This window comes from Lactuca serriola, chromosome 4, assembly GCF_051521515.1.
Source record: "Lactuca serriola cultivar US96UC23 chromosome 4, Lser_US96UC23_V15, whole genome shotgun sequence".
In the NCBI taxonomy this organism is placed as follows: Eukaryota; Viridiplantae; Streptophyta; class Magnoliopsida; order Asterales; family Asteraceae; genus Lactuca; species Lactuca serriola.
The window spans coordinates 185,242,904-185,266,549 of record NC_136411.1 but is presented as its reverse complement, the minus strand read 5'-3'; the positions used below and the strand labels follow the sequence as shown (position 1 = coordinate 185,266,549).

The 23,646-nt window shown below is 31.9% G+C and overlaps 2 protein-coding genes across 2 annotated transcripts; one reads left to right on the top strand and one right to left on the bottom strand.

The window, feature by feature from the left end:
• The first annotated feature begins 205 nt into the window (after positions 1-205).
• On the top strand, positions 206-787 carry LOC145099061 (thionin-like protein 2). Its single transcript, XM_079036647.1, has 3 exons — positions 206-533; positions 635-642; positions 734-787. Exons 1-3 carry the CDS (start codon positions 206-208, stop codon positions 785-787), a joined length of 390 nt encoding a protein of 129 aa, XP_078892773.1.
• Positions 788-15,959: 15,172 nt separating this feature from the next.
• Positions 15,960-23,338, bottom strand: LOC145103024 (coatomer subunit beta'-2-like). The gene is made up of 26 exons (XM_079040557.1): positions 23,075-23,338; positions 22,842-22,862; positions 22,681-22,742; positions 21,855-21,909; positions 21,201-21,237; positions 20,790-21,115; positions 20,570-20,701; positions 20,344-20,492; positions 20,053-20,121; positions 19,811-19,961; positions 19,660-19,725; positions 19,390-19,578; positions 19,165-19,305; positions 19,001-19,075; positions 18,748-18,924; positions 18,084-18,175; positions 17,878-17,994; positions 17,691-17,805; positions 17,542-17,613; positions 17,261-17,457; positions 17,087-17,180; positions 16,902-17,008; positions 16,693-16,813; positions 16,421-16,616; positions 16,271-16,324; positions 15,960-16,179 (listed from the first exon to the last, which is right to left on the bottom strand). Exons 1-24 carry the CDS (start codon positions 23,075-23,077, stop codon positions 16,455-16,457), a joined length of 2,730 nt encoding a protein of 909 aa, XP_078896683.1. The 5' UTR covers positions 23,078-23,338; the 3' UTR covers positions 15,960-16,179; positions 16,271-16,324; positions 16,421-16,454.
• Between the last annotated feature and the right edge of the window lie 308 nt (positions 23,339-23,646).

The window sequence follows — 23,646 nt, the reverse complement described above, 5'->3', positions numbered from 1 at the left end:
AACACATAATTATATTTTATATGGAGTCAATTAAATATATTTTACACCAGCACATACCAGATACGACATAAAACAATATGCGCATCTTTTAATAAATTGGGATCATACCTAGTTCACACAAAAGCATTAACTTGATCAAGAAAATTTATTTCTCCTCTATATAATCAAGAATATATTAGAGGTTAAACCAATACAAAACAGAAAAATGGAGGGCAAGAAAATGGTGAAAGTGATGATGATGATCTTCAATATCATCATGATGGTTATGGGGACGGTGTCAGGGCAGGATGCAAATGGCACAACGCCTACTAATCCTTTTCCTTTTACTGATTGCTATGGCAGGTGCTTATTTTTCTGTCTAATTGAACCCCAAAATATGTGTACATGTACATCTACATGCCTCAAAAAATGTCTTGATACACCTTCTAACACAATGGCTATGGCTGTGGATGGATATGGAGAAAATTTTGGCTATTGCAAGCTTGGTTGTGCCACTTCTTTGTGTTCGAACATTAGCAAACCACATAATCTCGGTAAGCATTCTTTTCTTCACTCTTTTGGTGACTAAAATATATGATTTGTAGATAAAACAAACTTTGGGTATAGTTTTGACGTTTGTTTTTTTTTAATGAAGTGATAAGGGTGAGACTTTAAGTACCAGGTTAAACATATGAAAAGCATGTAAATTGGGTTTTTGATTTTTGATACGCATTTAATATGTTGAGTTTTTCAGATGGAGAAAGCATGGGAAGATGTGTGGATTCTTGTTCCAACAAGTGCACCATGAGTTATTATTTGGCACCTTAATCGGGATATTCTTGATCTTGTATTGATGTGGCTGTGAAAGTAGATTTTGATATCAAAGAAAATACTACTATGGCTATGCGCTTTAAGAAATCATGTATCATAAAAACAATTGTGGTTTATAAGAGACTATGATGCATAAGGTGCGAAGGTGATTGTCTTTATTTGGATTTTGGATGTTAGGCATTCAAGAATTTTTTACAATAATTATAATATTTGGGGCAATTTGTTGTGGTCGATTCGTATAATATTATATGGTACTACTCCAATGTTAACATCAAATCAGGATGTTTGCGTCGAAATTTTCTCATCAAATCATACAATGACGTTGAAATTACCATAAAAACAATTTTAAAATTACTATCAAATCAATTACTGTAAAAAAATTAAAATTATTATTAAATCATATAACCATTATCATAAACCTCATGAATTGATTTGTAAATTCCATCTCTAAGCTTGTAGCTTAGAGTCTAGGAAATCACTTCCGTCCAACTCAATGGAATCACTCCCCTAAATCTAGGATTCTTGATCCTTTTTCCTTTAAGGAATCACTCATTTGTCACAGACAGTTTCAATTATCATCCTACATGCTATGCATATTAAGGATGTTCAAACAATTTTTGAAACCATTTCTCTTTACCCCTTTTAAACCATTCCAACACCATTTTATGAAATTAACAAACATATCATAAGGCCACATAGAAATCAAGGTGTGTGTGTGTGTGTGTGTGTATATATATATATATATATATATATATATACACTCCAAAACATTTCAAATAAGTGATATAGGACATATACTTTGGGTATGTAGTCACCTTGTTAGATCAGGGTGTTAATCCACCCTGATTTAAAGTGAAATTACCTTCCTAATCACCACCTAATGATGTATACAAAAGGTTACCAAAATTACAAAAATGCCCCTAAGAGAATACTCTATTTTCTTTGTCTCGTTATGCTTGTCTTAACCTCATATGGAATGTTTGGGAACAACTATAGGTCAAAGACTAAGAGGTTAAGCTTTATAAATCATTTTATAACATTAAAAATGATTACATGGTCGTGCAAATATTTTCCCTTGAGATACATGGTCGCGTAACACTCAGTTCATTCTAGAAAAATAGTTTTTATCATTTAAGTAGTGTACTTTTCTCCATTTGCTTCCGAACTTGATATATGAGTCCTAATGATTTCAATAAATTCAAATAATAGTATTTTGTCTCAGTTAAGTCCTTTCTTTTTATTGACTTACTGATTAAGACAATTTATGTTCATATGAGCTATAAAGAAGCTCATGTAACCCTTGACTACCATTTTTTTATCTATAAGCTCTTAATAGCTAGTTTACTTTACTAAATTCCATTCTATACCAACAATAAGATCTTAATAAACTCTCAAAACAAATTAATAAGCTCTTATATACTTATTTCACCATGGATTACTCAATTCTAATGAGTTTAAGAGTTGGAATTAATGATTCTAGAGTTGATGTAATTCATACTCCATTTCCTTCGAAATCATTTCTAATATAATCAAACATCAATAAATCCACCTTTACATGATATAGTGCCTCAATCCATGTTAGTTTCTATAAGTTTACAATGATATTACCTTCCAAAATTCATGGATTGACATAAAAGCCCTTGATTAATGCATAATTACATATAAGTGAAGAATTTCATGGTGATTATTGATAACTAGTAAAGAACCCGCGTCTATGCCGCTTTTGGGGTAATATGGAAAAAATCGGCCAGCTTTAAAAGATGTGTGCTGAAATTGTAAATCACCATAAATATGAGAGAAAATCGACAACCCCTAAAATTAGATGTCAAAAGTGTACAACGAAAAGAAGGGACATTGGTGAAGAAAATCCAAAAATGTCTTGACAATAATGTTAAAGTTGTCAAAGTTGGGAAAATGTGGTGGCAAAATTTTAAAGGAGGTTTTTTGTGTTTTTTTATATCAAAATGTAAAAGTTTTGACTATAAGGACAAAAAGTGTCAAATTCATTAAAGATTTTGGCAAAAACACCAAAACGTAAAACTTTTGACTGTAAGGACTAAAAGTGTCAAAGTCATTAAAGATTTGTGGCAAAAACCTTAAGGCAGAAAAACTTAATTAAAAGGCAAAAATGTAAAAATTTTGATTTTAGGGACTACAAGTGTCAAATTCAGCAAACTTTTATGGCAAAAACCTGAAGCCTAAAAAAGTACTATTCCTAAGCTCCTTTGGATTTAATATATATATATATATATATATATATATATATATATATATATATATATATATATATATATATATATATATATATATATAGGGGAGAGTTCAATTGAGAAAAAAAAGGTTGAGAATAGGAGAATCATTCTCAGCCAATCATTTATTTTTGCCGCAAAATCCTCCAACGTACCGGCGGAAATGGGAAACGAATGCACATGTGTTTTCCAACATAACATATTTCCTTAAACTATGCTAATCATTACCTTAATATATATACAAAAACATAGTTTTTTTTCGTTTTTTTTAATTTTTATAAGCTATTTTTATCAAAAAATGATTTTAAATATACCAAAATTCATGATTTTTTATTCTCTACAAATAGACATCCATATTGATATAGTTTTAAGATAAAATAAAAAATTTATTTTTTTTATATTTTCAGCTATCGTTATTCATAAGTGAATAAAAATAAATCAGGTTTTTACTACAGTACATTCGTTATTCAGTTATGAATAAAAACTATGATTAATTTTTTTTTACAATTTAAGTATCATTCATATATGAATATAGCATATAATAAACATAGTATATTCATATTTAAATATTAGACGATGCATTCACTTATGAATATTACATAGTATATTCACTTGTGAATATTAGATGGTATATTCACTTATGAATATTAGATAATATTTTCATATCTGAATATTACATAGTATTACATGGTATATCACATGTGAATATTACATAGTATATTCATTTGTGAATATTAGATGATATATTCACTTATGAATATTACACAGTATATTCACATATGAATATTACACAGTATATTCACATATGAATATTACAAGGTATTTTCACAAATATATATAATTTTTATATGTTATTCACATATGAATAACATACAGACTTGCATATTTGTTTTTTTGTTTTAATAATCATATACTGAGAAAACATATTCATATATGAATATAACGTGGTAATTTAGTTCATGCATTTCATCAAACAGTTGGAGTGCATAGAATTTAACTTTTTATAAAAATGTTAAAAACATGATATTTTGACCATTTAAATCTTACAAAAGAGTAGATTGATAGAGAATTATATGAAATTTTTCAAAAAAAAAACGATTTGATATTTTTCTAACCTCAGTTTTCAAGTTTTATTTGATAATCGATGTTGAATGAATGATATGAAGTGGATTTTTGTTGATTATCGATGATGTTGATCTAGTAACGCTGGAAGTATAATTAATCATAGATGTTGAAGATCTGATCGTATTCAAGCACAATTGAAGGTTGAATTAAAAGAACCAAAAACGAATTTTTGTTGTTAACTGTTGAATCGTGTTGATTATTGACGAAGATCGATGATTGATTAGCACTGGATGATGTTGATGATGGTTTAATTGAAGAAATCTGAATGATTGTTGAAAGTTGGAGAAGAAATTTGGATGATGAACGATGAATGAGTTTGAACTACAGATACGTATTTGAGATTGAAGGTTGTTCTCATATTTACAAGTTTGCCACCGTGTCTTTTTATGCTTGAATAAAATGAATGACTGAGAATGATTCCTCCATTCTCAACCTTTTTTATTTTCTCAATTGAACCCACCTATATATATATATATATATATATATATATATATATATATATATATATATATATATATATATATATATATATATATATTCATCGTGTGATTTGATTTAAGCTCATTGTATTAAGACTATTTCCATCATTTAAACTTAATTATCACAAATCACCTTGATTCCCCCATGGATGGAGCTTCAAGCTTCCAATCTCTCACTAAACTCCACCACAAGCATATTGTGGTTTGATTAATGAAGTTTAGGTGTTTAAATGTTATACTCAATACTAAGATCAACTAATAAACTTCATGAACTACAATTTTCGGAATTTGTCTCTAATCCTAAGCCTTAGATCGCTAATATGGAAGAAGAAGAAGAATATATTTACCTTCCAAACCCTAGCTTAGTTCGTCACCAAAAATCAACTCAAGATCCTTCATTGATCTTTCCTCCTATTATACGTCATTCTTCTCTAATTAGGGAGAACACCTCCCTTATATACTTCACTACTATAGGTTTATGTCATATTTTATCTCTCATTGCACATAGTTTAGCTAACTGGTACCATTTCCCTAACATCTTATCTAGGCATCACAAATATTTCACTTATGGTCCTCCTCCACTATATTGTATGACATTTAAATTCTTTGCACCTAGTTTGGTCCACCCAATTAGTCCAACCCATTTTTTAAGCAAGTTAACACTTTTAACCAATTTTATCAATTTTCTAATTAATTATATTTCACGTCTTCAATAATCATTTTAATTAACAATAAAACTTTATTATAATACTAATTGTATTTTAAAACATTTTTTTATTTTATTTTAGTTATTTCTTAATAAAAAAATATTTTTATTGAAAATGGCAAAAACTATTATGCATATTTTGAGGATGTTACATTCTTTGAGTACCAATTTTGATTGGGATTCGGAGAAGGGGATAGTGGGTCAAATTTAGATCAAGGTTACGACACCATCATATTGTTCGTTTAAGCCAAAAATGAGTTAGAGAACCATATGATGTTCATAAATGAGTGTATCCACAGTGGATAGTTGGTTTGCATGATTTTTTAACTCATGACAATAAGAAGGGACATTGGGAAAAGATTTGACATGGATGTTAAATAACTGATTCTCAAGATAAATTATAGGTGATTTTTTATTCTCTCGGAAGATATTTTGAAGATGTTAACAACCTTGTTTTGTGATTGAATCAGTAGCGAGAATGGTATTGAGAAGATCGTTATACATTATGTCATAGATCCATTGTAAAATAATGGCGTCAAGACGAGACCAAGATTCCTTGACATGCGAAGTGGTGTCCTCTAAAGGTTTGGTTGTAGGGTCAGGAGTAAGTATGTGATTGATAACTTGATAGGCATGGTGGTCGATCTTGAAGAGTTCAGACCATGATGTGTATTGCTTTTTTTCCATCCATGAAGTAGCAAGGATGGGATTCTTAATATTGGAGACGGTAACGGTCAAATGAAATTTAGTGGTCGGGGTCAACAATGAAAGGGAGGTAGGGAGAGGAGATGATTTGGAGGGGTGGTCGGTTAGTGTTTGAATAAGACTACACCATCATGATGTGTATTGCCTTTTCACATTAATTGATTTATTTAGTTTCATAATCGGCAACCCTATGGAAATTTAGTTTCTATACAAAGTGTTGAAAATTAATGGTCTATACATGTGACTTCATGTGAGGCTAAACGGAATGGGAGGGGTTTTCATGCGTAAGTTGACTTGGTTGCATCACTTATGCGGTAATACCACCTCTGCCTTGTGATGTGGTGTGTGTGTGTGTGTGTGAGTGAGAGAGAGAGAGAGAGAGAGAGAGAGAGAGAGAGAGAGAGAGAGAGAGAGAGAGAGAGAGGAACAATCTAACTTAATATCTTTATTTTCATTCTAGTTATTCAAATTTCATCGATAAGTTGAGCACGTCTTTGTCAGGGAGAGGGAGAGAGAGGAACAATCTAATTTAATATCCTTATTTTCATTCTAGTTATTCAAATTTCATCGATAAGTTTGATTTAGGCTTTCTTACATAATATTTTTATTAATTATTGTGTTTTGATATATTAATAATTTAATTGGAATGTTTAAATTATAAATTCTACCTATTGACTTGAAAAAAATATCTTTTCAATGTAATTTTAATTTAAGCTTATTCTTAGTTTATGTTTTTTAAGTTTTTAATGTAATTTTTATTTCCAGTTTTAGTAATGTAATTTTATTTCGTTTAATGAAAATTTTATTTTGTTTTAGAAATTTGTGTTTCTATTAAAATTGGGTGCTTAAAATAAATAAAAATTAAAAGTTTTTTTTGATGATGTGCAGTGGCAGATATTTCTTAATGTGAGTAAGAACTAGTAGGACGTGTTTGGCACGGAGTTTTTGGAAGCGTTTGAGAGCTTCTAGCTTTTAGCTTTTGACAAAATGCTCTAATTTAAACAAAAAGCTTCGTTTGGCAGTACGAGCGTTTAGCTTTTAGTTTTAACAAAATGCTCCGATTTTAAAAGCTACTTCATGTAGCTTTTAACAAAACGCTCCGGAGCTTTTGAAATCAATTTCCATAATTACCCTTAAAAATATATTTATATATTTTTTTATTTTTATTCAATTGTCCTTTTATGTAATTTTATATATTTCAAAAGCTTCCAGCTACTTTTGCCAAACATTCATATAACAAATAAAAGTTACAGCTTCCCGCTACCAGCTACCAGTTACACGCTACCAGCTAACTGCTACCCGCTTCCAGCTAACAGCTATTTTTGCCAAACACGCCCGTAGAGAGCAGTGAAGTTGATCTAACGCTGAGGTGACCCACTTTTTGAACAAAGACTTTATGGACCACTCTTTATAACTTGATATCCAAAACTAAAATTAAGGCCAAATATTTATAGAGTAAATTACTGCAATCGTCCCTATGGTTTGGTCAAAATTACACATTTGGTCCCTAACTTTTTTTTGCATTCGGATAGTCCCTGTGGTTTGATTTTGTTGCGTTTTTCGTCCCTATGGTTCGCTTTTGTTGCGTTTTTCGTCCCTTACATAAAGCTAGGGACCAAACGTGCAATTTTGACCAAACCATAGGGACGAAAACGCAACAAAATCAAACCATAGGGACGATCCGATTGCAAAAAAAAATTAAGGACCAAACGTGTAATTTTTACCAAACCATAGGGACAATTTCAGTAATTTACTCATATTTATATAACATATACAATTCTAAAAAAAGCATTTTGACCTATGCTATGGATTTTGCTCTTTTAGACCCGTGCTTCTTCCTTCGGCTCACCGCCTCTTATTCATCTTTCAATATTCCACCGCTTTATACTGAAGTTCTTTGGTTTTCATCATGTATCTATTACAATATTATCATAATCTTATGCACAATGACAATAAAATATAACACAACATACATAACCCACAACGGACCAAACTGTCAAAGTGTACCACAAACGACCAAAACAATTGATCACTAATGTCTTATTTTCTATACTGTTAACAAATCCATACCCCACATTGTGGCGGACGCAGACTATTTTAATAGGGATGTCCCTCGTACTTCAAGCGGGTGCACCAAATAAAAAAACCAAAAAAAATTCTGACACGAGCAGTGGCCTGGGACACCAAATGCCCCACTAAGGTCCGTCACTGCCCCACAAAACGGGGTTCCTCATCTAGTTATTATTGAATATATCCAATTGAAACTCGATGATAATTAGATTATAACCGGATATATCACAACATAAATGATAACTAAATAGCAATTTGATCATTTGGTTTGGAATTGGATTTCGATGGTCTTCCAACAACTGACTTATCCACATTGGATAATAAAATTTAGAACCATTCCAATCGAATTATAATTGGATATCCAATTAAGTTGGTCGGTTTAAAATTGATTAGTCGGTTTAAATTAGTTTTTTCCTGCACACCTTGTTCATATGAGATAACTGTCACTGCTTTACCAAAATTTACATACCATTTAATAAAATTTTATTATGGCTAACAAAAAGAAAATTATATAAAAAATAGGGTTAATGTCATAAAAACCCTCAAGTTTTCAAGGTTTTGTCGGTTTTGCCCAAAGTTGAATTTTATGTTCGGTTTTACCATTTTACCGGTGATAACAGGTTTTCCAGGTTACCATTATATTAAATTCGCATAAAAAAACCCTTAAGTTTACCATTTTTTTTTGTATTTTTACCCTTAAGTTTATAACTTTTTTTACACTTTTACCCTAAGTATTTTTTTTCATAATATACGTATTCATGTAGAAAAATCGTATTTACATACGAAAAAATGTTTGATTAAATATTGTATTTTTTTAATGTTTTATATATATATATATATATATATATATATATATATATATATATATATATATTTGTTTGTGTGTGTGTGTGTGTTTTTGCAAGGTTATATATCATTTAAAAAGATAAATAATATTTTTAGAATTACGAATACGTGTTTTATAGATTTAGTTTTTAGAAGTATAAATACATTTTTTTTACATTTTTATATATTAATATGTATCTTTACTTCTAAAAATATATTTATACTTTAAAAAAAAACATATAGCAAAATACATTTTTACACTTCTAAAAATATATGTATATACTTATATAAACATGTTTATGATTAAACAAGTTTTTTTTATTAATATGTATATTTTTAAATACATAAAAATACGTATTTTTCGTTCTAAAAACATATTAATTTGTTTTTTTACATCTTAAATGGTTTATCCAAGAAAAAAACATGTACACACACACACACACACATATATATATATGTATATATAACATTAAAAAATGTAAATACAATATTTAATTAAATTTTTTTCATATATAAATATGATTTTTCTGCATTAATACGTATAATATGAAAAAAAAAAGATACATAGGGTAACAGTGTAAAAAAAATTATAAACTTAAGGGTAAAACGTAAAAAAAACTATAAACTTAAGGGTTTTTTGCGAAGTTAATATGATGATAACCTGTTATCACCGGTAAAAAGGTAAAACCGAACATATTTTCGAAAATGTTAAGGTAAAAACGAACATAAAATTCAACTTTAGACAAAACCGACAAAACCCTAAAAACTTGAGGGTTTTTATGACATAAGCCCTAAAAAATAAAAACATATGGTAGGCTTGCATTGATTTTTTAAGTTATTGTAGGTCACCTTCTATGGATAGATATATTGTTACGACTAGTTTATAACTTGTGGGAACCACGACTATACAATTAATTAAATTTTTAAAATAAAAACATAAAAAAATTTAAAATCAATTATTTTAAATAAATTATTAATTAAAAGATTTTTTTAGTTATATAAATTTTAATCATTGATTTAAATAAATATGTGAAATTATATCACTTTATAATTTGTATTAAGATTATTTAAATTTTTATTCTAATGTTATTAATTTAATGTAATTAGAGTGGGAAATTTGAAATTTGAAATGGAGAATCTATAGTTTACAAATGACATGCATTAATTAGGAGATATACTATGATGACACATGGCAAAAGGAGAATAAAATATGCATTAATTAGGAGGTCTAATAAGATGACACATGTCAAAAGGAGAATGAAACTATTCTTTTATTAGAATAGGGAGATATGGAGATTCGCTAACAATATCGATATTAGTTCTTTTATTTATTACCTTAATTTTATAATATATTTTTGATATTGAAACTTCGGCGTTACAGAAACCTAGTCAACCACCTCCATTCTTCCTTCGAATTAAAACAGAAAAAGATAGAATAGATATTTTATAGATAGTGGTAGGTAGTAGGTACTGCCTGCTGGACTAGAACCAAACCAATTTTTTCGGTTAACAAACGGATACAAACATTATAAATATATACAAATTGTAACTTCCATTTTCTCCCACAAATTGACTGTAGCTAAAAGTACTACACAAAGGGCGGACGCAGGATTTTACAGTAGGGATTGCACCGGAGAGTTAGGGTTGCACGGTAGTAGAAAAAATAAAATTTTCGAAAATTTTCGAAAAAATTTCCGCTTCACACGGAAAGGTTAGGGGTTGCGAGTGCCACCGTGGACCACCCCTAGGTCCACCCCTGACAATGTACAAGGTTGAATTACAGTTCATAAGCTATTAAGGTTGATAGCTTAAAAGTGAATATTATTATATAATATATGATTTTGAGCGTTGAGTTCTAACAAGATAGTTTTATGAGACTTGAAGTAAACTATGTTTAGAACAATTCAGAAAGTGATGGGAAGTCTTATGAGATTCCAATCAAAAGTCAAATATTGAAATTAACGAAAATGTAAAATTTAAGATGGAAATAAGTAAAATTAAAGGTATTGAAAGTTGTAAATTATCTCGTTAGAAACATTTAGGCGAAAACTACAATGAAATCCGAGTTATAACGAAAAAGTTATGACTTATTAAAACTTCGCGACAGAATCGGCACGACGCTATATGACGTAAAAAGTGAGTTTCCAATAAACTACTTTTTAGCTTTAGTGATCTAAATGAAATTCGTAGTATTCGTTCAACCGAAAATTTCATAAAAAAACGTCCAAATCTGACTTCGTATGAAGAAATTATGATTTTTCTAAGATTCAGCATAGCAATACACAGTCCGAAACTCGAAATAAAGATCGAATGATTTTTAGCCGACACAACCTAAACGAGAATCGAAGATCTCGTCAATAGTAGTACAACGGTAAAAGGACAAACGAAAACGGACGTCAGATGAAGAAGTTATGAAATTTTAACGGACTTTTCCTGTCTCAGCTTATTAAAAATATAATATTAAAAATGAATTCAAAATTAGCCGACGGAGTCTAAACGAAAGTTGTAAAGTATAATCTCACCTACGCGTGGATATAAAGAACGTTAAAAACGGAACTCGTACGCGAAATATATGAATTTTTGAAGTTTTAGTCACAAACTTCGAGGAGGCCGTACGCCCAGTGTACTACGAACGGAGGACACGCATCATACACTCTTGACACGTCCTAGGTCCGGGAACCAAACCGATGCCACGCATCACTCTACATGCCGTGTACTAGGCTTACGCTCAACGTAGAGCGTCGCTACGCAGTACGCCCAGCGTACCAAGGAGTTACGCCCAGCGTAATGTTGGACTTCCGTTACTATAAATGGAAAGCAAGGTCTTCCGGAATTTTGTTTACAATTTGACTCTCTTTCACCCTCTAATCTCTCTCAAATTACCCTAACACCCCCCCCCCCCCCCCCCCCCCCCCGAAGCCTAGGGAACTACCCCAACACCCGAAGCAAGCCCCGGAGCACTGAAGACCCCGAGAAAATAATATTTTCAGTCGAAACTCTGCCCACTCAAAGCCCGGTTTTCAACTAAAATCCCCGGTTTCGTCAAATAAAGTCATTTTTAAAAACAAAGTGTTGCCCAAATTATCATTTTATCATTCGGCTATTTCATGGTCAGTTCAATATAGGGACAATTGTATATTATGTGTTATATGTCAAATGTGATTTCATGTGTTATTTTGGTTTTATAGCGTTGATCATGTAGAGCATGACTCATATCATTTTTGGTATTGGCATTGAGCCTTTGGCCATGTAGAACATGTCTCGTATTATTCTGGTTATGGATTTATGCCTTTGGCCATGTAGAGCATGTCTCGTATCATTTCTGGTATTAACTTTGTGCCTTTGGCCATGTAGAGCATGATTCGTATCACTTTTGGTATTGGCATCGGGCTAGGTAAGGCTGAAAGCCTGTATATTCTAGCAAAATGATATTTAGAAATTGTTTATTTTCTGTGTCACTTGGACTGAAGTCTTATTAATGTATATCATGTTGAAATTGTTGTATCTCATTGATTGTAAATCTTTGAATCAAATCATTGGTTGATATGGAAAGCTTGTCATATGATTCACATATGCTTTTGTTGTTCTCTGTCCCTCCTTGCTTCTGTCACACATATATATATATATATATATATATATATATATATATATATATATATATATATATATATATATATATATATGACATAGCAATATATTGTAACTGTTATTGAACTCACTAAGCGTCACCCGCTTATCCCTCTCAGTGTTTTAACTATTGCAGGTGATAAGCATCCAGTATAGTTATGTACTGTAAGAAGAGGTAGAATAGTTAATATTATCACTTTTGTACTTGGTGTATAAATTCCTCGGAAGTTATATAATATATAAAACTTTGTAAAAATCTTAATAGTTGGTTTGTATCCAGACTTTTGTAAATTATATTATGAATATACATGTAGCATGTTTGAAGTAATAATATCGCAAAGTTTAGAGAATGGGTTCTCACAATCATGATATCAGAGCAGTAGTTTAAGCGAACTAAATCCCACAGATTGGTATTTGGACTTAAACTATTGGAAGTTCAATATATGAACGGATTCATTGTAAGTACATGGATACAAACCATAGGAAAGACTTAAGTGAAATATTAGGTAATGATAAATCCTAATATTCTAAAATACTATGTTACTCCAAATTTTCAGAGCAATGGCTGAACGGGTGAGTCGTCATACACCAAATGTGGGTGGAGATCCTCATCCTGATGATGAAGTAAATACTTCAGTATCCCCTCGTGAGGAGCGACTTGTGGATAAACTTACTGGTGTTATTCGGAAGACTCTCGAAGAACACAAAAAGGTTAGTGATAAAGGTAAAGAGAAAGCCACCGGAGAATCTTCAAAAGGGGAGGCGAAACGTTCCTCATTCAAAACTTTCAAGAGTAATGGTGCTACGGAGTTTTCAGGTGTTCTTAATCTCATTGTTGTTTTTACCTGGATCCAGAACACAGAAAAAGTATTCCGTATTTCTCATGTGATTAATGAAGATAAGGCTAATTATGCTTCTGCAATGCTCATCGGAGAAGCCTTAGTCTGGTGGGAAGCAACATACGAAGCTCTCAACGAGTATGACCAGGATAATTTATCTTGGGAAATGTTCAAAACTCGCTTGCTAGGAAAGTATTGTCCTCTATATATGAGGAGAAGATTGGAGAAAGAATTCCTCGAGCTTAAACAGAGAGGAATGACTGTGAATGATTATGAAACTCAATTCAATCAAAAAACACGGTTTGCTGCAAAGTATATTCCAACTAAAAACGATAAAATTCAATTATTCATGGAAGGACTACGGTATGAAATCCGCGATTTCGTGGTTAATCAGGATGTTCTGTCATTTGATAAAGTTGTTGAGTATGCCCGAAAACGCGAGTAAAATATAATAATATAATATGCCAAAATTAGATATCTTTTTTATCATCAAAATCAATTTGTATTGACCACTGTTTCATAGTTTATTCTTATAATATTATAATTCTTATAAGGGAAAATGACCTTTTAAGGTAATAAAGTTTTCCACAAGTATTCATTTGATCACTTTTTTTTTTTTTTTTTTTTTTTTTTGTATTTCATTTGTCATTTAACTTGTTGTTGTCGTCTTAATATACCATTATGACCGGTTAACATAAGTTTAGCCGGTCAAAATTAATTTTCCGGTAAGCCTATGAATTTTCTGGCCAAACATAAAATTTCCGATGAACACTATGAATTTTCTGGGCAATTTGAACAAACACACATATACACAAATCTGAAATCTAGATTGTTTTGTGGTGTGCTTCTTAAAATTGATTTCAAAACCAAGGGAACTCATAAGAATCTAGATCCAAACCCAAAACTTGAAAATCAAGATCCCTAAAATCTAGGGCTCGTTTTCTTCTGGAACTCACGATTCAAGAACTGAAGAAATGAAGATCTTAATTTCTTGAAGCTCTTACCCAGAAAACGATTCCAAATGTGTTCAAACCCAAAACCTGAAACTCTTCATCTGTTTTTATTTCTCAAACTCAAACCCAATGAACTGAAACCTTCGATTTCAAGGGTTGCATTTCTGGGTTTTCAAGAACAATAAGAAACCGTTCTTGAACATGATGAAGATGAACACGATGAAGATGAACAGGTGAAGATGAAGAACATGAACCCAGAAATTTTCTTGAAATCATTTTTTTGATCTGAAATCATTGGGATCTTTGAAGACTTGTGTGCAAACCAAAGTGTTTCTGAATAGGTGAAGGTGAAGAACATGAACCCATAAATTTTTTGTGTGTTCTTGAACATGATGAAGATGAACACCTCTCAGATCCGACACACACTTTCAATCCTTCACTTTCTTGACATTCAACCCCACTGATGAGCACACACAATCATTTTTTTGTGTGTTCTTGAACATGAACCCATAAATTAAACATGAACGAAGAACATGAAAACTAAAATCGTTCACAGAAACAAACGAACAGATGGAAGTGAGTGTTCTTGAAATCGTTTTTAGATCGGAAATTGTTGCTAAAAGCATTTAGCTGGAAACTCACCGGAGAAGACGATCGGAGTGACATAAACCTTCAATACCCGGTAATAATGGTATCTTTTGAACATCTACAACAGATCAATGGTAAATGAAATACAGAAAAAAGAAAAGTGACGAAATGAATACTTGTAGAAGATTTTATTACCCTAAAAGATCATTTTCCCTTCTTATAATCACATTTAGTAATAAAAAAAATGAGTAAATTAAACGAATTGTCCATGTGGTTATGGTTTGGCTGAATCTATACGATTTGTTTTTCATTCCAGCTCTTCATTTTGGTTTAAACTTGCATGATTCATTCATGTTATTACTGTTACTAATTTTTTGATTTACTTATCATTTATTTATAATTTAAGAGTTTTAATAATAAAATGGACCCCACCACTCCCCACCCAAGTAAAACCCTAGACCTGAATACCACCAGAGACACCACACTTCACCACTGCCGAAATCCTCTAGTACAAAGACGCTGCTTCAAGAAAACAGTTGAAAGCAACTTCATCTTCTCCAGTGGAAAACCTATCGTTCACTCACCATCCCACTTATGTTCTCAAGAATGGCATCATCGGAAGAACCAGATGTCATCACCTCCATGCCCCAACCCTACAAGCTAAAGCAAACCCTCACATGCCACAATGTTGAAGCTTCGACAAGATGGGATTAATCAGAGGTTGGAAATGATCTGAATCAAAAAGAAAGCTTCAAGGCAAACCTTCACATCCCGTTGCTGGTGGTGTAATATTAATGGGTCCAATTAAATAGAAAAACAAAATACAATACAATACATAAATAAATCATAAAAACTAAAACAATATATCGCTTTTCAGTTTTGTTAGAAACGAAACGCAGAGAGTAGGCCAAACCCCAGGGATGATTCTTGTAATTTACTTTTAAAAGGTAAATAAACAAAAACATGATAATAACAAGTAAATATGAAAAGACGAAAAGTATGGCCTGAAAAAGAATATTTGGTATTGGTATTTTATAAAACCTAGAAAGTAACTAAAACTCAATACACTACCAAACTCAACTCCTCATGTCTATATTATATTTAATTTTACGTTTCCCCAATTACAAAACTCGACATTACACCACGCTCAAATTAAACAGACGCCCCCTTCTCCATTTCTCCCATTCACAGTTTGGTAGCTACCTAAAAAGAAAAAAAAAAAAACAAAGAACACAAAACACATAATCATATATTTGTTTGTAACAACACCAAAAATAAAAAATGTAAATCTTACCTGAGTAAGGAGTTCATAACCGTCTACAGTGAACTTAGTGACGCCATGTAAGTACTGCCATTCAGAGACGAGATGAAGTTGAAAAATTAGACCCCCTCCATATAATACACAAATAAGAAAATTAAAAAATAAAATAGAATAATAGATCACCAGAAAATAAGATTAGAATTTTCACAAATTGCATTTAGGCTGCTGATGGATTTCCTGCATTATCTGTAACCCACTCTTCATCAACCTCAGCCTCATGACCATTAACAAGTACACCACCATCTAAAGAATCATTATCCTTATCCTTATCCTTATTACCAACAAATTCCTCCTCCTTTTCATTCTCTTCTTCTACATCCTGTGTCAACAAAAATACAAATACAGATAAATATTAAAACAGAAAATAAAATATAAATACCAAGTCAAAAATGTACCTCTTGATCCAACTCTCCATTTTCATGAACATCCAGTTGCATGTGTTTGAAAGCATCAACTAGGTTCACATGCGATCTATCAACATAATTCACATATTCTGTTGCTGGAGGATAACTACCCCTATACAATAATTGGAACAAAAAAAAAATATGTATTAGTTTTTTGTTTATCTCACAAAATAATTTTAATATGAAATGACAAATCTAACCTTGTGTCTGCGCTTCTTGCTTCAACTTGTAGTGCAACTTGCCAGTCCTCAAACATATTTGGGTACTCGTCTGGATCTGCTAAGGATTCTGCAGCCTTCTGGTTAACCTGTGTGATTACATCATGTTATATTGTGTCAAATGACAAAAAAGGACAAGAGATTTTATAAATTATTAATTAATTAACCTTGTTAAGGTCTTTTCTCCAAAGGGCGACGACTTCTGAAACTTTGCTTGGAAGGTAAGATCGTGCCATTAAAGCAGCTTCGGGTATCCTGTTGCTGTTAAAGGAGAGTGTTTTTTTAGAAATGTTTTTTGAACAGGATTTATTTATGTATGAAACTGAAACATGAGGGCAAACCTGTCAATTAACAACTGTAGGCAGTCTTCTAATTTACCCAACATAAATAGACAAGCGAATGCAACATTGTTTTTTCCGTTTTCTTTTGCAAGTGATGCAAGTTTTATAATCTCTTCAGCATCTCCTAAAGAAGAATAGAGTAGTAATAAACCACTTAAATCATTTGCATGCTTCAAACACTCTTCAGCCATGTCCAACTGCAATATCACAGATATTTTAATCATTTCGAACAAATATAAATATTTATAAAAAGAAAAGAAAAAAAATTGAATAATTTATACCATTCCAGTAGACATAGCTAGTTCTCCCAATTGCTTCCATTTTGACTCACTCTGAGCTACTAACGCAATATCCTGTATAAAATAGAATTTATTTTATATAAAAAGTATAAAAAATTTATCTTTTGTTTGCAAAAGTTGATTTCTGTTACCTTAGCGATGTCTAATTTACCAAGCTGAATGGCAAGCTCAAATCTATAATCAGGCTCTGTAGCAACTTCCAAGGCCTCTTCAATCATGCCTCGTGATTCCAGAAAACGAGCAACACTATGAAATAAACAATATATATTTGATTAAAATCCAACACAAGGGATTAGATCAGGTGTATCTGAGGTCTACCTGTTATGATGGTCCTGCGGAATTGATGGCAAAAGGTCACTAGCTCGTTCAAGGTCTCCACGCATCACAAGTGTTTTATACTCGATCAAGGTGAGAAGCAATGTGTATCCAATGACACTACAATGTAATAATTATAATAAATTAATGATCAAAATTACAACTTCAAAATAATGATGTTTAATTCAAAATCTGTAAAAGACACTCACTTAAATTCTTTGTCAATGAGATAAACCCTGCTTTGGTTGGCTAAATATCCTAAAAGATACATTGGTCGATCCAAATGAAACATTGTGGTTACCTGAAAATTTATGTAAAATTATGTAACAATTCATAATATTAAAATAAAAACCCAAGTGAGGAAACTCTTTGGTAAACAAAATATGTTTGTCCCTGTGCTTATATGAAAATTACAGATTGGGTCCCTAACTTTAACTTTTAACCATTTTCATCCCTAAATAGAATTTTTGTAACGTTAATAGGGGGTTAAATCAATTTAAATGACCATGTTTCCCTCTGTTTTACATTTTTTTTTTATCTAATTACAACAATAGATCTAAAATTCAAAACCCTAGATAGAAACACCCCCCCCCTCCCCTCCCCTCCCCTATGTTTTACATGTTTTGTAATTATTTTTGTTAATTTACAATTATAATTTAAATAAATGCCAAAAGTAACGGTATTAATGCCATTTTATATAAGATTTACAAGAGAAGTTAGAAGGGTGGACCAAAGGTGTTTCAAAGTCTTCTTTAGGGACGAAAAAGATTAAAAAACTCAAGTGAGGGACCCAATCTGTAATTTCATATAAGCATAGGGACGAAATATGTAGTTTATTTACAGTAAACTTTTTATGACATGTATGGAATATACCTCACCACCCACGCAATAATTGAGTCTCCATGAAGAATTATTGTAAATAAAACAGTCCCCAACCCATAATCCAGTTCTAACTCTTTCATTTATATCATACAAAGGTTCAAAGGAATCCTCAACACCTTGTTCATCTACAGATCTTCCACTATCAAAATGTGCAGACACTACATCACGCTGCAATATAAACAAATTTTCATTTTATATTTTCATTCGAAAGAAAAAAAAAAGAATAGAAAAATTAAGATCTTACATTGTACTTTAGTATGTGAAACATTGAATCACTGGCAATTGTCACAAGATCACCACTATCTGCCCAGTAAAGATTCTGAAAAACTCAAAAATGATATCATCAGACATGATAATAAAAGAAAAAGATCATTTGAATTCAAGGTTAATAGTGTAATTAGTGTTTACTTTGACATTGACATCAATTCGTTGAATCAATCTACACTCAGCCCAATCATAGAAACATATAAAATCATTTGAACACATTGCAAGTAAAGATCCTCCGAATATTTTCTCAGCTGAAAAAGTTGGCCGGATGCTTTTCTTTTCCTGATAAATTTAAACACCCGAAGCATAAATCTTTGAGTAGATTAGTAAATGACGGATGTACCCTTTGGAATGTTATGGGAGAACCTGAAAAGATTTGTTGAAGATCTTGATCTTAGATGTACTTTCCCTAACAGCATATTCACCATCAGATGACCAAACAATCTCTAATGCAGACCCAAATGATCTATTTCTCCATGCCAAAGCTGTATATATGATGTATTCACCATCACCACAGACAACAACAAACCTCCCATTTGGGTTGTGCTTCAAGCTCTGTGGAAAAATAGAAAAGTCAAAGTTTATATGGTTGACTATTTTCAGTTTAAAGGAAGGTAGGAAAAAGCATAAACTCACTTGTGGATAAAGATCACATGTACCCAGTTCTTTAACTGCTAAAGGCAGCCTCTCTCCATCAGAAACCTGAATAAAAAATAGATTTTTATTTTCAATTTCATTGTTGACATAACATAACATGTATATGGGCTTTAAAGTCCAAAGTCCAAACCTCGTGATCAGCTCCCACACTCTTGATGTTAACAGTTTGAATTTCATTATGTTTAGCCCATATAATTTTTCCACTATTGTCCATGCTGGCTACAGGCTCTTCACGTCCAATTTTCACCATTATGGTTCCCTCATCATAGCCAATAACAATCCTGTAAAAACAGTAATTAAAATAAATCCAGATAAATGAAGAAGCATCAAGACCCACAAAACAAACAAACAAAAAGTTCTATACAAACTTACCGACGTGAACCTTTCATGTATCCAACAGCCCAAACCCTTTCAAGTCCATAGTTCAAGGTGTTCTCAAGTCTGCATAAAAAAAAAGAATGACATAAAGTCAAAAAGTTTAAATTTTTAGCATATGTATAATGAGGGTATTTTGGTCTTTTGATAGGAAATGAAGAATAAAATTGAAATCCTTCCATCCATGATCCATCAAGATTCCATGCCAATGGAATGGAATCTAGCATTCCAATTCCTTCAGAATCCACAAACCAAACACACCCTTAAAGGTCAAAAACAAGAGCTCACCTGTAAGTGGTTGAATGCCATATACGAACAGTACCATCTTCTGAACCTGTCATTATTATTGGAAGCTCGGGATGGAAACATACAGCAGAAACATTGTGTGTGTGACCTTCTAGAGTTTGGACACAAGTTTTAGTTTGATAATCCCATACCTGTTTCAAATTATGTATAACATAAAATGCAAATTGTAGACACATTTATACACATAGCCAAAAAAAAGGGGACAAACCTTAGCAGTGTGATCATCTGATCCAGTAATAAGATAGGGTTTATCACCACCAGTAAAGTAATCCACACAGTTCACTCCTTTGAGATGTGCATCCAGTGTGAAGTTAGGATCAGGTGAACCAAGATTCCAAATCTAAAATTAAAAAGATAATGTTAAACTGATGGGTATCAGTTTTTTAGTAAAAGCATGTTCTAACTAGTAACTAAGAGTCTAAGATTACCTTTATAGTGCGATCAAGTGATGCACTTGCAAAAGTATTGGTGTCTTTAGGGTTAATAGTGACTTGCATAACGTAATGAGAATGACCCTCAAAGATTTGAGTACAAAACCAACTTTTCTCCCAATCCCAAAGCTTTATAAGCATGTCATCAGATGATGATAATACATATGGTAGTGTAGGGTGCACAGCCACACACCGGATGTAATCAGTATGTGCCTCAAAGACTTTGACTTTGTCCATTGTATTATAATTGTATACACGAATAAACATATCATCTGCACCAGCAACAACCCATTGCTTGCGTGCTATGAACTTTGCTGATCTGACTGCATATGTGTTGTGTAAGCATCAGATATAAAATTTAAATACCAATCAGATAAAAGAGTACATTAACAGACTATAATAACAAACCTGGTAATTCGGTCACCTCAAATGATTTTACCATAATCTGCAATTAAGAACATGAGAGTTATCTACTTTTCTTACGTAAGCTTTGTTCTTTAGCTCCATTCAAGACAGTTATCTACTTGCCAATCAATGAAGTGACAAAAGTTTTAACATCTTACAACATTTATGATGTTTATTTCCTTCTTGATAACTATACAAACAATTTCTTATTATAATTGGTGGCATCGTCAGTGATCAGCTATTCAGCTACCTTCTCTACTATATAACTAAGTTGCACAAAGTTAGATGACATTTATATCCTGGTAGTTTTCTGCAGGGCATTTATTTAGTGCAGTAATTTAAAATGCTACTAGTAACTTGTTAAAACTTATATGTTCTTCGTAGTTATTTTTCTATAGCCAATAAGTTGACTGCATTGCATGGCAACAGAAATAAATCCCTTCACAAGAGGCAATGACTACTATTCTAATAAGAGAAATAACTTGAATTTTGTGTTTCTCAGTTGAATTTTACTGCATTTATACTCCATTGAGAAGGAATATACATCAAGGAAAACATGCATGGATGTTGACTTTAGAGATGTCAACAGAATCCCATTAGAAAATATCAACCATTTTAATTATTCACTTCCTAAAACTTGTTAAATTAGTCTCATACCTGGGTCTGGTAATTCCAGATGCAGACTGTTCCCGAATACAAACTTGCTAGGATCCTGTAAAAAAACAAAAGAACCATGACTATTGATGCATAAATGTCTAGTATTTGCTCAACAACAAATTTCCCTATGATTTAGCTACTAAAGCTTGGGATTCAGTTATACTACAAATAAACTCCTAGCAATTTCTATCAGAGTCAAAATAAAAATACACAATTCACCAAAAAGAGTTCATTTATAATGAGTAAGTATAAGGGAAAAGTGAATATGTGGCTGTCATGTATGTAATATTAGGTATAGAACCATCAAAATTGACTTCATTTTGATTAAAAAAACACAAGTTTTTTCATTGTTAGCTTCTTTCTATTGCTTTTGAGCTCATATTATTTCCGATTCATAATTTATCTCCAACATCTATGTATTTCGAATGTGTTGTTTATAATAAACCTTTAGTAGGCTTCATAACTTTCTTTGACACCTACCATATATATACTTGCATGGCTCTTTTTACTGTGTTATGGGAAGAAGTTTATTGAGTTTTTAATGAGCAATTTCAATCTTTCATTATAGTTTTCTATATTAAATTTGAATATGAATATTTATAGGTAGTTGATAATGTATTTTATACATGGTTTGTGTTGCGAAATTAAATATTTAAAACTCCATCAAAATATGTACAAAGCCTATCATCTAGTCTAATAGAGAATACAAGAAAGATGGTAGCGAGATTTGATCGCATTTTGTTAAAACGATGTAGTTTTTGATGGTTCTATACCTAATATTAGGTACATAACAGCCACATATTCCCTAAGCCCTAAGTATAATTACCATGGCTCCGTTGGGTGCAGATCCACGGATTTTACTCTTTCTGATCTTTGAGCGAGTTTCCTCTGTCAAAAATACTCATAATTAGCACGACTAATGAAGACAAGTCTTTACTTAATAACAATAACGACAATGAGTCAATTCCAAATGAATATCAGCAGTACCTTGATCTCGAGTCTCAGAGGCTGTTCCAAAGTGAAACACAAACAAAAGGAAATGAAGTTTCAGTTAGCACACCAGATCCCAATAGTTCGTTAATAAAATCTCAAATAGATCATACAAACGCCAAAGTTAATCTCTAATGTGATTTAATCAATGATCAATCAAACGGAATTAGATCAACCGGATCCAAAACCAAAACAGCAAAAATGCGAATCAAGTAGAATTGTAGACTCACCATTGCTACAGATTAAATTAAGCGCCTTGATCGATAAATCAATGACTGACAACAGAACCCTAAGCTCCGAGTGAGAGATCCGATCAGACAACCCGAACAGAGAACAAGGCACGCCGAATCTCCGTCCGAATTGAGAGATTTTGTGAGTGCTAGGGTATGGAGAGTAATGGAAATAGAGATCAAGTCGCGTAACAGCACATCTGTGAATCGGGAGTGTCAAAGAGGGTGCGGTTTTGAACATACAAAATGAAGTGTGTTTGTTTGTTTAGGTGCAAAATGCAAAATGCAACGACCAAACTTGAGGAAAATTTTCTAAGGTCTTTTTTTTTCGGTTAATTAACTTTGGTTTATTTATATATGGGTAATTATTTTTTTTAACAAATCTATGTGGGTAACAAATTTTTTGGAAGTGTTCCCATATGACCGTTATGACCGGCTATAGTAGGTTACATCCGGTTATAATGGTCATATGTGAACACTTTCAAAAAATTCGTTACATAGATATGTAAAAATAAAAATAGTTACAAGCCGAAAAGATAATAGTAAATTACACGAATTGTCCATGTGGTTTG